Raw genomic sequence first — 16,120 nt, 5'->3', positions numbered from 1 at the left:
CTCAGATAACAAACAGCTGCATACCACATTAGCCCAGCCAGTGACAGTCACACATCTCTGCAATAACTGTTTGATTGCAAACTTGACCCTTTCTTCTTCTCAGCCTGAACTAGACATTTTTTTAAAAAACAGCCACTCCATTCCCAATCCTCCTTTGCAAAGAATTACATCAGATAACAAAGACTTCTCTGCCACTCATTGTAAGCTTCTTCTAGAGATCTGTTCTAAGAGGCAGTGTGTATAAAGGGTTTTTTTATGATGAATTCAGAACTACTATCATGTTAAGAGCACCAATTTATAAAAAAAAGAATTCATTGGTTAAGATCTGGAAAAAAAAATAGTTTCTCAGGCCCTACTGACCCAGTTTGCAACAAAAAAGGAATCGAGTGATGCAAATTAAGTTCTGAGACATTGTTATGTGGGCTTAGAAATTGGTTAAACAGTGTTTCTGTAGTAATTTCTTAATGGCTGTCTCAGTGACTCTTTTGCTTTAACTTTAGGAATCACAGACTTCCTTTATTTTCTGCAGGTTTATCTTCAATAAGTAGCAATAATTATGCAACGATTTAAATCTATTTCTTTGGGAACCTTACAGTGGGTAAAAGATTATTGGGGTTTTTTTCCCCTCCCCGTTAAATTAATAGAACATTATTGCATTTAGCAAAAAAAAAGTTAACGCTCTACTATTTGGCATCTTGCATCAATGACATGCCTCATCATTTGGATGTTGCATTTCTATTCATAGACAACAAAGAAAACAATTAGAAATTATTCATCCAACTCACACGACTGAAAACTAAATTCAGTACATACGTCTGCAAGTTTGGAATAAATGTCGTTGAACCTATGGTGCTTCAATCATTATAAACAGTAAAAAATTAATTTAAAAACCCAACATGAATTGACTAAGGCACAGAAATGCAGGTTCCACTTTGACAGTGAGAGCAACACAACAGGGATAACTTTACAGTATTTCCTGAGATAAAGGAAGATTAAAGACAAACGGATTGTTTCCGCTTATGGTTAGTGTTGGCAAACTTTTGGCTCACTGGAGAGAACTGGAAAGGCATGCAGGGTCATAAAACCACAAATTTTAAACATGGGAAGGCAAAGAGTGGGCACATAGGTGCCAACTCCCTGGGGTGCTGGGTGCCTGAGCACCCACAAAATTCCCCATGAAGGGACTGGGCACCCACAAGTTTTGGTGCCAGGGCTATGCACACATCATCACACCCACAACCCCGGGCCAAGCTAATACTCCTGGCGGGGCATAAGAAGGACCCTGCTGGATCAGGCAAATGGCACATCCAGTCCAGCATCCTGTTCTCACAGTGGCCAACCAGATGCCTATTATGGGAAACCTACAAGTAGGGCACTTGAGATTTCCAGCAACTGGTATCCAGGAGCATCAGTCATCTGTCATGACTTTCCCACTTTCATACAGATGATGCTCAGGCAGCTGGAGGCAGTGCTTATATGGGAACAAGCTGGGAGATCATTAAATGAGATTGGCTGCATGGGTGGCCTAGACACCTGATGCTGTTTGTTTGTTTGTTTGTCCCTACCCTTCACTCTAAGGTCCCACAAAAAAACCCAATTTAAAACAACTTCCAATCATAAAAATAAGGTGGGTCCTAAAAACATACACCTCAAGTTTCAAAAGCCAAGATACAGACATGTGCTCAGCATTCTCCAAAAACTGTATAATGAAGGTGCAAAACACACCTTTGTAGGGAGGGAGTACCACTGCATAGGGGCTGCCACAGGGAAGGGCCATCTCCACCTCCCCCCAAGCACTGGCAGAGGAATGGGGGTGCGGAGGGAGCGGACCACCCCCAGCACCACTATTCCGGTAGGGTGCCATCATGATGGCCCCCTCAGACATGTGCCGTGCACCCCCCCCTGCATGCCAATCACCACGCCCCCAGAACACATGCCATGCCCCCAGAATGCATGCCACGCCCCTGTGGGAGGAGCGCCACACCCTCATGGGTGGCATACTGTGCCCCCGGGGGGCGTCAGTCATGCCCCTGCCTGCTCTCCATCCGCAGTAGAGGAGCATGCAGCTTCGCCACTGCCCCCAAGCCTCTGAGGGTGGAATAACTACCAAGAGTGCTCCCTCTGCTGATTTCAGCACCCAAGAGGGTCCTGTACGGGCAGAGGAGGTCTTTCAGATATTTGGGGCCTGAGTCATTTGGCCCTGCTTCTAGGACCAAATATTCCATTAGTACTTTTGTTTGGCAGAACAGGCAAAATCTGAAAGGGCTTGGTTTCATCATTCATAGTTTTAATGGCAGCTTTGAGATCTACATGCCAGGGCTGATGTGCAAACAGGCAGATTTCAAAAGTCCAGAAGATAAAAAACAAAATGGACCTCATGAAGAGGATTTCTCGCATTCTTGCACAGGTTGTCAAAAGCTTCCTATCTATGACTTTCACAAGAAAGGTAGCAGCAGATTCGAAAATGGCTAAGGCGACTTGTTTTTCAGGTGATTATTCTAAAGCAAATGCGGCAAACACGCTGGCCAACCTTTGAGGAAATTGTTTGCAGTGAAGTGGCAGCAGCAAAAAGCACAAACTATTTTTTTATGTTTAGAATGTTGACAAGTTCAGCTTATGTAGAGAAGAAAATCTTTATGTTGTCCTATTGAATTTTCAATCCTCCTAAAACAATCCAAACAACTGAAACCAGCTCTCTCCTGCTTTCCTCGTTTCCTACGCACACAGGATTTTCAAATGTGTTTCACCACTAATAAATTGTAAATGAGGCTACAGTTCTAAGAGTAGTCAGTGTGTTTCATGGGTATTTAAACAACAGCATTAAGCACTATAGGAATCTGTGGAATGCAGAGGACAGATTTATGTGTCTTAAAGTGTTTCTTTACTGGTTTGTTATAAGCCAACCCCAAACCAGCACTTTCTTTCATATTAATCTGGCCTTAGAAACGGAGGATACTGGAGCATGACAAGAACAACAGAAATAAACTGGCATCTACTTAATAACTGTAACAGTGGATTGCCTTCAATACTAAAATATTTATCGAAACTAAGGGAGGGGGTGAGGCTGAAGAGAATTGCCTTCAACAGCCTGCTACCAGATCTTTAACAGTGGGCAATGTAATGCCTTAAGGTCTCTCAAACTGTCTTTCATTTTCTAGACTTAATGGCTGATTGCAGAAATCAATGTTGCCATTAGTAACAGAGTATTTGTTATGGCATGATTTCCTCTGTTGTTAGGCCTGCAGAATGATTACAATATTAGTGAGGTGCTTTTGTTATAAAGGGGCTGAAGATATAACTTTCAATTTACTATCCATTAGTTGAAGAGTCGAGAAATGAGAGATGAAGCCAGAAATCTTACCTTTCTTTTTTGCTTTGGGAGAAAAAACAGAGTGCCAAGGAAGCTCAATATTGGAGATAGCTTCAATGAAATATTATTTTGCTTTCCTGTTTGGTACACAGCAGGTTGACATTAAACACAACAGAATATTTTTTTAAAGAAATCATTTCATCCTTACTTGTGTGTGTGTGTTTTCAGCTCAGGAGTGTGCAGCCTGTGGACAGCCACAGGGCAGCAATAGGGGCACATATAGCTTTTCATTCAACTCTACGTATGTCCCCAAACCGTGTGTATTCCTGGCCTCTGGCCTTAAACGTACACCACAATTAGTCACATAAATGAACCGTGTCCTGCCACTGAATATGGCCTTGTCAAAAGGCAGCAAGGGCAGGGTTTCAGGAAAGGCTTAATGGAGAAGTGAATGGGAGTCAGCATGTAGCTATCTACAGGCTGAATGTCTCTACATTAAATAGATAGTATTGCATATATCCAAATTAGCATATTAATATACAAGCAAAAAAACAAACATTGCGGCTTGGAAGCTGCACACAATCCTACTGAACTTAACAGTGTGTGTATGAACAAGGCAGAAGAAGGTGCCTTGCAGGATCAGGTCAAAGGGAGCCTATTAAGTCCTGCATCTTGTTTACACAGTAGCCAACCAGATGCACCAATAGGATGCCCACTGGCAGGATAATGGGCAACAGCACTTTCCCTCCTCATCTGCAGCAATTGATATAACCACCTCCAAATCTTGAGGCAGGACACAGCCATCAGGACTAGTAGCCTCATCCTCAATGAGATAACAACATTTTCCAGAGCACGCAGCTTACAAACCCATTTGATCCCTTCTCAGACAAATGTTGCTAAGAGTTTATATTACCCTTTCACTTGAAAGTGGGAGCCTGTAAGGATGAGAACTTAGCAGTAATAGTGAAAAATGGAATAAAAAAAAAGAAAGGATCTCTCCTATGGCTCTTCTCCACTACTACACGTGGAACAGCTAAGTACAGCATAAATGGAAGGTTGGGAAGTAGAATAATACAATGATAATGCTTTGAATAAGTTGCAGGCTTTGAACATGATATCTTTTTAGCAATCTGATGGGAGGCGTTCCTATCTTATTAGAATCTGCAGGCAAAGGAAAGCTTGGAAGAATTATATAAATTAGTCTAGATTGTGGGCAGGGCAGGGGGAGAAAGATTAAATTTGGCATACCTGAAGAAGAAGGTGAAGAAGGATGTGGGCTGTCTTCCTGGGCACTTCCTGTCTGAGAGAGGCCACCACCCATTCCACTTTCCTCAGTAATGTTGGAGGACCCAGGCGTTGTCGACCGGCTGACGGACTGAGACTCCTGGTCACTGCCTGACCCACGACGCTCTTCGATGCTCCCCTGAAGGATCTCTTCTTCCACCTTCCTGTCTCTCTTGTGGACTCTGGAATGAACGACGACTTGGTGGTATGTTCTGAAAACCCTGCCGCAGTCGGGGCACTCAGTTGGCTTCTCTTTCACGTTGCTGTGGCTCTGCATGTTGAAATCGAGCCCTTGGTTCATGCCGTGAGACAGAAAATCTCTACTGCCTTCCAAAGGGTCTAGTTTGTTTGACAAGTCTCTCTGATTGCCCATTTTAGTGCTGTGAACCAAATCAGCAGGCATTTTCTGCTTGGAGCCATCTGCTCCTACTAACACATACTCCCGCTTCTCCTTATCAAACATAACGCCGGCGTTTGTCAAAGTGTCTTCGTGGCTTCGCTGGATCTGGTGCTCTTTAGACAGAAAGCCATGTTCCATGGCCATGCCTCTTGCCATCAGCTGCCAAGCCTGATAGCTGTTTACAGGATCCATCTCGGCTGCCTTGGCTGCAGCCTGGAGCCTTTCTATACAGCTGGATTTGAGAGGAGGCACGAGGTTAAGACAGCTCAACAAAGAATGCTTGTCCCCATCAGTGAGGCTATGGCCAATGCCAGCAATAGGGGACAGAAGCTTGCCCAGCATTTCCCTCTCTTTCATGGGCAAGTCCCCCTTGTTGTAAGTCTGATTCTGGTCACTTAGACCCGCTTTGTCAGGAGGAAGGAAGCCACTTTGCAAACAGGATAAGTACCTTGAGTACAAGTTGGCGTGAGCTTCCTGTGACATGCTGCTGATGGACACGGGGACTTCTGAGTCATTGGGAGATTTGTTTTTCACAGACAGCTTGTTCAGGTGGACCTTCATGTGGTTCTTCAGGAACCAGGGCTCTTTAAAGCGCCTCCCGCAGATTTGGCAGCAGTGCTCAAACGAATCCTTGTGCTTCCTCATGTGGCCCTTAAGGAACCAGGCTTGGCTGAAGACTTGGCCACACACCTCGCACCGGAACTCATTCGCAGCCTGCTCTCCACTCCCATTCGAGCCCTGCCCCTGAGCCGATTCAGCAGTTATGTGCGCTTTCTCCACGTGGCTGATCAGCTCCTCTTCCTGCGATGCGGCAAAGTCGCACAAAGTGCACTTGTAAGGCTTGTGAAGGATCCTGATGTGCCTGTCAAGCTCCTCCCGCTTCTTAAACTTTCCTTTGCAAAAAGTGCACCTGAAACCAGCGGCGGTTGCCACCACTTCTTCCTGTACACTGGCTGGCTTTGGAGAGGGAACAGGGTTGGAAATGTCAGGGGTGTTGTGATTAGTGGGCACAGACAGGTTGCAATTAGCCAGAGGCATAGGCTGAGAATGTGGATGTGCTTTGACGTCAGGCCTTGGTTGCAGGTGGCTGCTCTTCATCTGCTTGTCCCGCAGTATTGCCCTCTCTTCCAGCTCATGCAAGAGCCTGTTTTCTTCTCGAACCCTCCCGCGGCCTTTGCCGAGGTTTCCGAGCTTGTGAGTGCGCAGGTGGATCTTCAAGTTTCCCTTCTGAGCCGCTCTGTGGTCGCAATAGGGGCACTTGAAAGGCTTCTCCCCCGTGTGGGTGCGCATGTGGAGCGACAGGATGCTGTTGAAACGGAAACGCTTCCCACACAGGGGACACGGGTATTTTCTGTTCTTCCTGGCATCGTCCTCTATATCACTCATCTGGGACATGATGCCTAAGTTTTGTCCGTTCAAGAACTGCTGCAGGTCGACCCGCCCGTTCAAACTGGTATCAACCTCTCTGCTAAGCTGGTTGGCTAACAGGGCCATCTGACTGCTGATGGGCTGGTTTGCTAAGGACACGTGGCTCTTGTCTTCTAGGAGCGTTGCTGTCTTTTCATCGGGGTTCTGCCTATTCTGAAGCTCTGGGAATGCATGGCTCAGCTGGGATGTGATCTGGTGGAGCTTCTGGCTCATTGAATACTGGCCATTGAGGATGGAGCTGTTGAGGTGGGCATCAGCTTCGGACACAGCTGAAGAAACGCCAAGGCACAAACTAGCTTCCTCCATCCCTGAAAAGATGAAGAAGGGTTTTAGATTTAGACCTATGAAAAACTGATTGCATTCAAAGTGCACCTAAACATATCAAAAAACTTCAATCAATGCCTCTATACATACATACCATATATATATATATATATATATATATATATATATATATATATATATATTTGCTTTCGTAGATTTTCACGGGTACAGGAATGCAGGTTTTGGTGTCTTCGGGTGTCTTCCCGTGTAAGAGTCGGGGTGTCTGTGCGACGTTTCGACGAGGTCTCACTCGTCATCTTCAGGCTGGTGCTTTCGGCTTCTTGTTACTGGAACTGTTCCAGTAACAAGAAGCCGAAAGCACCAGCCTGAAGATGACGAGTGAGACCTCGTCGAAACGTCGCACAGACACCCCGACTCTTACACGGGAAGACACCCGAAGACACCAAAACCAATATATATATATATATATATATATATGCTTTCGTAGATTTTCACGGGTACAGGAATGCAGGTTTTGGTGTCTTCGGGTGTCTTCCCGTGTAAGAGTCGGGGTGTCTATAGTGGCACCTCCGGATGCTGCACCCCCCTGCAATCCCTACACAGATCTGGCTGGCACAAGGCACAAAACCACAGCTCGCCCCTATACACGAAGCCAAGCCAGAGCACAACTAAATGCAGCACAGCCATCTTCTCAGAAAAACTCTTCACAAGCTCAAGAGGTCAAGACACAAAAGCTTTAGCAACTAATCTACACTTAATGACCCACCCAGTGGTATTCAGAATATCACTCATGAAATCACTCAAGATATCCCTCAAGTAATTAAGGAACAAAAGAAGAAAAGGCACACTAATCTAGGAACTTCCTCTCTGCCCAGAACGTTGGAGGCTATACACCACACCCCTCAACAGTATTTATAGGAACTCAAACACCAGATTCTGCTCTGTTCCAGTAACAAGAAGCCGAAAGCACCAGCCTGAAGATGACGAGTGAGACCTCGTCGAAACGTCGCCCAGACACCCCGACTCTTACACGGGAAGACACCCGAAGACACCAAAACCTGCATTCCTGTACCCGTGAAAATCTACGAAAGCATATATATATATATATATATATATATATATATATATATATATATATGCACAAGTGTATAGTGTACTATTGTGATTATGTTTCGGCTTAATTATACAGTGCCTTATCATCCTGCATACTTTTTGATTGCATGTATTAATTAGGACATTAAAATGAACACATCATCAGTTTGAATATCTAACTCTTAAATAAGTCAGGCTCAGCTTTCAACTTCGTTCAGCCCCTTCCCTGTGAAATGGCACCTGTTTACATTTTCCAGTCTATATAAGAGAGAAATGCTATGCATCTTGCTTGCTTCCCCTTTAAAAAAACAAAAATAGAAATCCATTTATAAAACTTTCAGTCCCATTAAGCATATTCAATAAATTCCACATTCTACAATGAGAAAGATGTTTTTATGATTTGACCAAGGGTGGGGAGGGGGGAGATGGCATGATATTTACTGGTACACAATAAAACAAGATAATGTTTGGGGGGGGGATAAAGTAAAGGACAAGCTTTCGAACAATAAAAAGGATTTTGCTTTAGTCAACAAAAAGTGCAGTAATATCTCATTAAGCTGATTAGTATGCGGCTTAGAAACAGTACTAGGTGCTGTAACACATGATTATAATCATAAAAATCCTTCAGTGTTTGCAAGTAAGCATTAACGAGGTATATTAAATTTTAAGGAGACTGCGACTAGCAGCTTTGCAAACCTCTGAGATTAAGATTTAACCCTTATGTTACAAAGCAATTGTTCCTCCATCATCTGAAAATGGTACCCATCTAAAGAGGCATAAATTACCTCCTTAATTTGTCACGCAGATCATTCAGATATTCATGGTTAGAAAAAAGTTGCTTGATTTTAGCTAACCGTCTTCATTTCGCAGTTGGGGGAAAGAGGCGATCTAAGGGACTCTGATTAGCTTTAAAAGAGCTCTCTTATAGAACTCGATAAAACCCAATTAAAAGCCAGGGAAGGTGTCACAGGAAGCTTCAACAAGTTTAAGTATTTTTAATAACTTTCTCAATATACAGTAATGAGTACAAATGGTACCTACAAACTGTGTGCTGCAGAAAATTAGAACTCAAAGCTGTTTGTTAAACAGGAGTGCTCCGTGCTGGTCAGCATAATTGTCCCTAATAATAATCTTCTCTCCTTGCCATTTTCTTTCCTCCATTCAAGGAATGGGGGTGGGGGGATGCATCAATAAAAACTCAATTTTAAAACTGTACGAACTGTTACTTCTGAGAAGCACTTAGAAATGGAACTTCTACAATCCAATGAAAACACACATTAAGATCTGCGCTCTAAATTCTTTCAGTCTTTCTGCACTATGAAAATGACAAAATTCCTTCATCATGAGAATAGGCCACTATTCACATATTTCCAAATTTAAAACATTTTGGCTGTCCTCCTTGGTCCAGAGCAGGGGTTATAAAACTTTGTCAAAGCAACAAGTAGTCTCTTAAGAGAAGGAACCTCTTTTTCTGCAGTGGCTCATGCAGCTTTTTGTCATTAAACAGCCCTTAAACCTTATTTGGCACGCCTGGGATCCCTTTGCACTTTTTCTCATTGAAATACCAAATCTTGGGCCGGGAACCCAGAAGTTCCTAGTAGCCTGAGCCAGCATGGCCGAAGAGCAAGGATGATGGGAGCTGGAGTTCAATAGCATCTGGAGGGGCCACAGGTTTCCAACACCTGTCAAATATCTCTGCCCCCCACAAACCTCTTAAGCAATGTTTCCCACACAGCATTTCAAATTGCATACTTATATTGCTGTACAGATCAGACAGAAAGCAGGGGTGTTTTTCTCCAACGCCTGATTTCTTTCATCATACCAACCTTGAATTCACTGAAGCTGTTGACTTGGCAGGTGCAAAGGCTGCCAGAACTATATAACACACCTCAGCTTTCTGTTTTCTAACCCGATGGAAGCTGGTTTGAGGAAAAGCACATTGGACAAGAGCATTTCTCAAGAAGCTACAGGATACCTATGGGTGCAGCTTAACATCACAGGTCCTTGGCTTCAAACACCACCTGTGGGAGCACGATGGAGCCAGAGCAGGTGGAAATGTGTAAGCAGCCAAAGATGATTTATTCCCTTGCAATGAGAAGGTTGTTGCATAACAGGGCTTTTGGTGTGAGACTAGAACAACACTTAAAAACACACACACACATTCTTGTAAAAAAGAATATTTGGATATCATTACTTTGCTAACTGGGCTGTGAAACTTTTTACAAGGCTGATTTGAGGTACAGGAACACTGGACTAATGCTTTGTTTTCCTTCTTTTTTAATGCCATTTACCTCTTCTGGTGGTGGACAGGGAAATATTAATGCTTTCATCTAATCATTGTCATGTAGAAGAAATCTCTAATGGTGAAAACCTATGCCAGGATCAGGACAACAAATCTGGAGGCCACAAGGCAGCTTTTAGAGTTTTGGATTTGATATCACGCCTTTCACTCCCCTTCGGGAGTCTCAAAGCGGCTAACATTCTCCTTTCCCTTCCTCCCCCACAACAAACACTCTGTGAGGTGAGTGGGGCTGAGAAACTTCAAAGAAGTGTGATTGGCCCAAGGTCACCCACCAGCTGCATGTGGAGGAGCGGAGACGCGAACCCAGTTCCCCAGTTTACGTGACTACCGCTCTTAACCACTACACCGCACTGGCTCTCACTTCTGTTTCTTAAACAGCAGCTCTGGATGGTGCCCAGAAAGCTATTTCTGGGACTTGGGGTGGTGGAGCTTCAAAAGCACTTTGTAATACAGCATGGACTGGGGTCTATGATTCAAATAAAACAAGGGCAAAAATCCCACTGGCTGTGCCTACACACTTGGACTTTTTTAAAAAACAAACAAAAACAAACCCTCATTGGATCCCAGCCTTAATATTCCAGAAGAATGAATGAATCATAATGCTTGCTGTGCTATATTGTGCATGTCCCGGCCTTGTTTGAAATACACCCATTTTTGCACCAAGGCATTTACTGGAAACCACCTACACCTTCTAATAACAATAGCAATGTTACACTGGTCAGTTGCCCATTATTTTTAAAGTGAAGGGCATGCAAATTTAGGAGGGGTGGGGGAGAAATAGGATTCAGTTCACATTTAATGGTGAACCTACCTTGTTTACACTCTCCCCCACAAAAAGAGAACTAAAATGCAGTCATTCTTCAAGATTCACACTTCTCCAAATTTTCAAATGCAGTTCTCCAGCCAAGTAATGTGTACAAGGATGCATATACGCAGGTAAAGTATGCTTACAAATGCATGTACTAGTAAAAATAACAGTAAATATTTCATTTTTTAAAATTTGTTTATCAAATTCAATATTATGATTAGAAGAAATGCACCCTAAAATGCTGGTGAATTTTCATGAGTATTTAAATAATAATAATAATAATAATAATAATAATAATAATAATAATATCACAAACTGATGTGGAAATTTGGAGAATTGAACTTAAGATTGGGAAAAGGAGCAAGGGGAGAATCCCAAAATTTATTTTCCCATCCCTAATAAGCACCAAGGTCCACTTAATTGTTTTCACAGGTGAAAACAGAGATCAGCTTGAAACCCTGAAGTTCTCATGTAAACGATGCTCTGACACCCATATTCAACTATTTTTCATTGCTGAAGGTTCTTATCCAACTGTTTTAAGCTGGTTTCCTTTATTACGCAATAGCCTATTTTCCGCCAATTTAGAAGCCAAGAGAGTATTTGTTCTTTTCATTAGGGTCATGCTAGAAAAATCTAATTGCCCTGCAATAGGTTATCAACAGTTCAAAATATATCCCGGCAACTACATGGTATGAAATTGCAGGCTGTGTACTCCATGATGTCTCAGTGTTCATCTGTATGCATATGCATTAGAGACAAGAGAGTTTTACTTATCATTCTGATATTATATTCCTAAGTATATGTCCAGCTTTACCAATCATCCTAAGAATGCTCAGCATCTCCAAAAGGCAGAACATGGCAGGGGGTGTGGAATAGGAATTCACCAGGACCAATTACCAGAAATTAGAAAGATACCAGAAAATACCAGAAACTACTAGCTTTCCTTAGTAAACAGAGACAGTTGTAACATATATAATACACAATCAACAAACTGTAGCTGATCGGAAAACCTCATGCGGTCTGAGAAACAGGGCAGTGCCGTGTCATCATCTGTAAATAACACCCTTGCCCTTATATGCATGGAAATTTGCAACTGCTTTTACTCAGTGTTTCCCTTCTCAAAGAAGATCAAGGCCACTTGAATTTCTGAATACTCTGAGTAACTGCAGAATCACACCTTTTACCCCTTACATTTTACATTCAGCCAGTAGGAATGTTCTTGGGAGCAGAGATTATTTATCACCCATAGATGTTCAAGACCACTTTAGTCCTGAGTAACACTTGAATTGAGTATTATGGAGAAAGCCTTGTAGAATGGATGGCGAAATTTTGTTAAATAGGAGTCTTATTGTTGTAGCCGAGATGCGGCTTAACTAAGGTTGTTATGATGTGATAATATACTCCTGTTAAGAAATACAGAGCGCCAGACTCCTGAACCTTTTCAGGGTCATTAAGCAGCTGTAAACATTATTACAAAAATAAACCAGAGATTTCATGCTTACATTTTAGCCCAGAGCTGGGTGTGCTGAGCAAGTGCATTTTTTTTATCTCTTACAATCAACGCTGGTGACATTTGGGCATCCAAACAAATTACATCACAAATATTACTACACTGGTCAGGATACGGAATGGTTTATTTGCCAGATGATTAATAAATAAACAGTAGGGCGGTATGGTTGACCTATTCTTCGTTGACAGATATGTAGGCAATGCTAAAAGACATGGCTGAAATAGTTAAATCTTGGCAGAAGCAGGAAGGAGGGTCTATTCATCTTAACAGGATTATTAGACTCAATCATCCGAAGCATAACTGACATTGCACTGGATTTTGATCTATTCTTTTGTTTTTCTTTCAATCCAGTCTACCTCTATGTGCAATAATTTGGTCAAGCATTGCTTGTTAATTTTTATTCACAAGTATCACTAAAATTAAGAATTAAATACTGCATGGGCAGTGACATATTATATTGTAAATATATTAAATCCAGTTTTGGTAATATGAAAGGTTGAATAATGGGTACAACTTGTTGGGAGTAATGTAACACTTCCAAGAGCTAGCTCCATCTGATCAACAGCATCATTAAATGAAAACATTTGACAAAACTATTAAATTGTTTTCCCTTGATTTTTTTTTGTTTAAGCAAAATTATTCATTAATTTCTATAGGAGTTCTTGTGTAAGACTTAATCATATTTTCCGGCATCGCCTACGATGTTATATTCAAGTGTGGTTAGTCTAGGGTGTCAATTCATAACAAGCCAAAATTATTTATTGTTAAAAATAGTTTTAACCAAAATTAAAACAGATGCAACGAGCTGACAAGCCATGCAGTCAGTTTATTGCCAGTTTGCATATAACTCAACAACATCTCATTTACTTTTCCCTTTTTCACTGTATGCTTAGCTGAAAATAAGCAATGGATAATTGACATGGATGTTCAAAATTCTTCTAACTTTCAGAAATACCTATGTGTTTTTCTTTCTTTTTTAGATACCTTACCTGTTGGAATTAAAAACAAACTATTTACAGACAGCCATTCTTTCTTAAAGCATACTAATCACAATGTGATAATAATATGTCCGCTAGAAGCCAAATGACAAACTTTGTAGATCCGTAAATGGAGCCAGGTCTGGGGGCGGGGCAGCTTAGTGTTGCTCCCATGCCTTCTGAGGGTAGAGTGTCACTGCTGCTTCCTGGAAAGGGGTGGGGCAGGGCATGAGGAGCAAGACACTGAATGGACCTGGCGTCAGGAGCATTAGACTGGCTCTGCTGCCCCAACCTCAGTGTGTCTTGCTCCCTGCTCCTTGCCCCTCAGCCCTCAGAAACCAGCAGCAACGCTCAGTGTTCAGAAGGCAGGTGAGCAATGCCACCCTTTACTGTGCACTACGGGAGCTACGGCATAATTTTGTTCAAACTATTAGATTTTACTTGCATGTAAAACAGAATAATATAGAGTACTACGCGGTTTTGTGTTTTTTTTACCAAGCAGTGAAAATTGCTTTAATGGCAAACATTTGATCCAATGGAATTATCTACCTCTGGGACAAGTACATACTGTGCATGGGGAAGAACTTCTGACACCAACATCTGCAGCAACAGTGCTTGGTGGATTATGCCCAGTGCAGGCATATCAGAGAACACAATGCTTAAGGCAAGCAAATAATGACCCCATGTCATCTTGGGACTGCCACTGGCAGTTGTAATAATTAAACTCCCAATCATTATAATTCCAGTTATTATTATTGCAGAAAGTTTTAAAATTCCTTCCTTTCATTTCTACCTTAATTATGTTAACCTTCAGTTGGTCTAGAAAATGGCTTGGGATAGGAGACTTTGGGGGACGTGGAAAGGCAGGAAGTTTCCAGATTCCCCAAATAGTTCTTGGGGAGACAGGGGAGACAATGGGAGAACTTTCATCTCACTTGCAGCATTGGCAAAGGGGATGCAAAGAGCAGAGGTTTGCTCAAGTGTCTGCCTCCTAGACTGGGGAGAAAGTATGTGAGCTTCTTTCCTTTCTTGCAGAGCTTATTCATGGTAGTAATGGAATAGGTAAACTGTGTTAAACATAAACTATGGAACTCGCCCCTAAAGGAGGCAGTGATGGCCACCAACCTAGATTATTTGAAAACAGGACATATTCATAGGGGATTAGATGGGCCATTGGCCTGATCCAGCAGGCTCCTCTGATGTTCTTATGCAGTGAGGGGAGTAATCTGAGGAAGAGGGTATTGGAAGCTATGACTTTGGAATGAAGTGCCCAGAAGAGAACTAAGCAGAAAGGCACTCTCAAACCATAGGCAAGAGGTAAGAATTGAGAAGTGGCCTCTGTTGTAGAATGCTAGAATATTTCCTAAGATCGGTTTGTGCAAGGGCAGAAGTTTGCTCAAAAGTCACATGAAGTGCAAGGGAGTTTGGATGGGATCAAAATAAAAAAATTCCTTCCAGTAGCACCTTAAAGACCAACTAAGTTAGTTCTTGGTATGAGCTTTCGTGTGCATGCACACTTCTTCAGATACACACGAAATGCACACGAAATGCATGCACACGAAAGCTCATACCAAGAACTAACTTAGTTGGTCTTTAAGGTGCTACTGGAAGGAATTTTTTTATTTTGACTATGGCAGACCAACACGGCTACCTATCTGTAACTGGATGGGATCAGAAGAAGAAGCATAGTCAGTGTGGTTCTCTCCAGATGTTACTGGGCTTCAGCTCCCAACATCCTGGACTGCTGGCCATGCTGGCTGGGGAGTAGCACTCTAGTAGCATCATCTGGAGGGCACCATGTTGCCTACCCCTGAGGCAGATGGTGACAGCAGTTGAGACAGGAAGAGCAACATATTTATCCCCCCTGCATAATCTGAAGGAGACTGTTCTATAGTCTCCTCTTCTTTTAAAACATCATATGGCGCAGACAAAAATGATAATATGCAATCATCCAGTGTGAATTTGTCTCAGCCAGGACTGTAGGATCAAGCTCTTTGCAACTCATGCATGCACACACAAAAAAAGATGAAAGCAGAAAGGGTTAAGCCCCTGCAAATCAATCTGTCTATATTTAAAAACAATTTAAATCTGCAAGCCCCCCCACTGCCACACTTATGTTGATCATTTCATTTCCATTTCATAGGGGCTTAAAATGTGATTCTGTGCAAAACTAAGTATAATGTGAAATGCACATATGCAACAAAGATCAAAAGCAGAATTGAGAGTGAAATATTCATACAAGGTAGCCCGGCGAGATTTTGTTCACAGGGGTACCTGTCAGGAGCGTAAACTCAGAAAGAAATCATCAAATAAGTACACAACACTATTGCTAAAAACTCCAGACATACAAATGGAGTGTGAGTTGTCTGAAATGCTGGACTGTGGCCAGCTTGTTGGCTCAACTGACTAATGCTTTGGCCTTTTCATCTCCTCCAGGTCTCAGTTCAGTTGCTCCGACTACTGGTTAGGTCAAATGCCTGTACCTGGTGCTGACATCCCTGGCATTCATTTTAGAAGCAAAAGAGATGGGGGGAGGGGAACACACAAAGTCCATAAGTTCCCTTTGACCTAAGCCGCTGAAACATCTGTTGGTTGAGTCATGAGCTGCTTGTTGGCCAAGTTTGACAGCGACGTTGCCTGTTGTGGATTATCTCTCTCAGTGGTAGGTGTCAGTGGAATAAATAGATGTGTTTCAAGGGAAAGAAAAGCTCTCTCATAAACAGA

The 16,120-nt window shown here is 42.5% G+C and overlaps 1 protein-coding gene across 5 annotated transcripts in view; it reads right to left on the bottom strand.

Moving 5' to 3' along the window:
- Positions 1–16,120, bottom strand: part of ZNF536 (zinc finger protein 536) — a 567,281-nt gene that overhangs the window by 241,623 nt on the left and 309,538 nt on the right. For all 5 annotated transcript variants that reach the window (XM_082232846.1, XM_082232848.1, XM_082232849.1 and 2 more), the window contains one exon: positions 4,559–6,730. In XM_082232846.1, coding sequence (XP_082088972.1) covers positions 4,559–6,730 — 2,172 coding nt within the window. Of the gene's footprint in view, positions 1–4,558; positions 6,731–16,120 lie in introns of those variants that run through there.

Source organism: Podarcis vaucheri, assembly GCF_965113315.1.
Source record: "Podarcis vaucheri genome assembly, chromosome: 7".
Taxonomy (NCBI): Eukaryota; Metazoa; Chordata; class Lepidosauria; order Squamata; family Lacertidae; genus Podarcis; species Podarcis vaucheri.
Note: the sequence above shows the minus strand (reverse complement) of the source record. Positions and strands in the feature narration are given on the sequence as shown.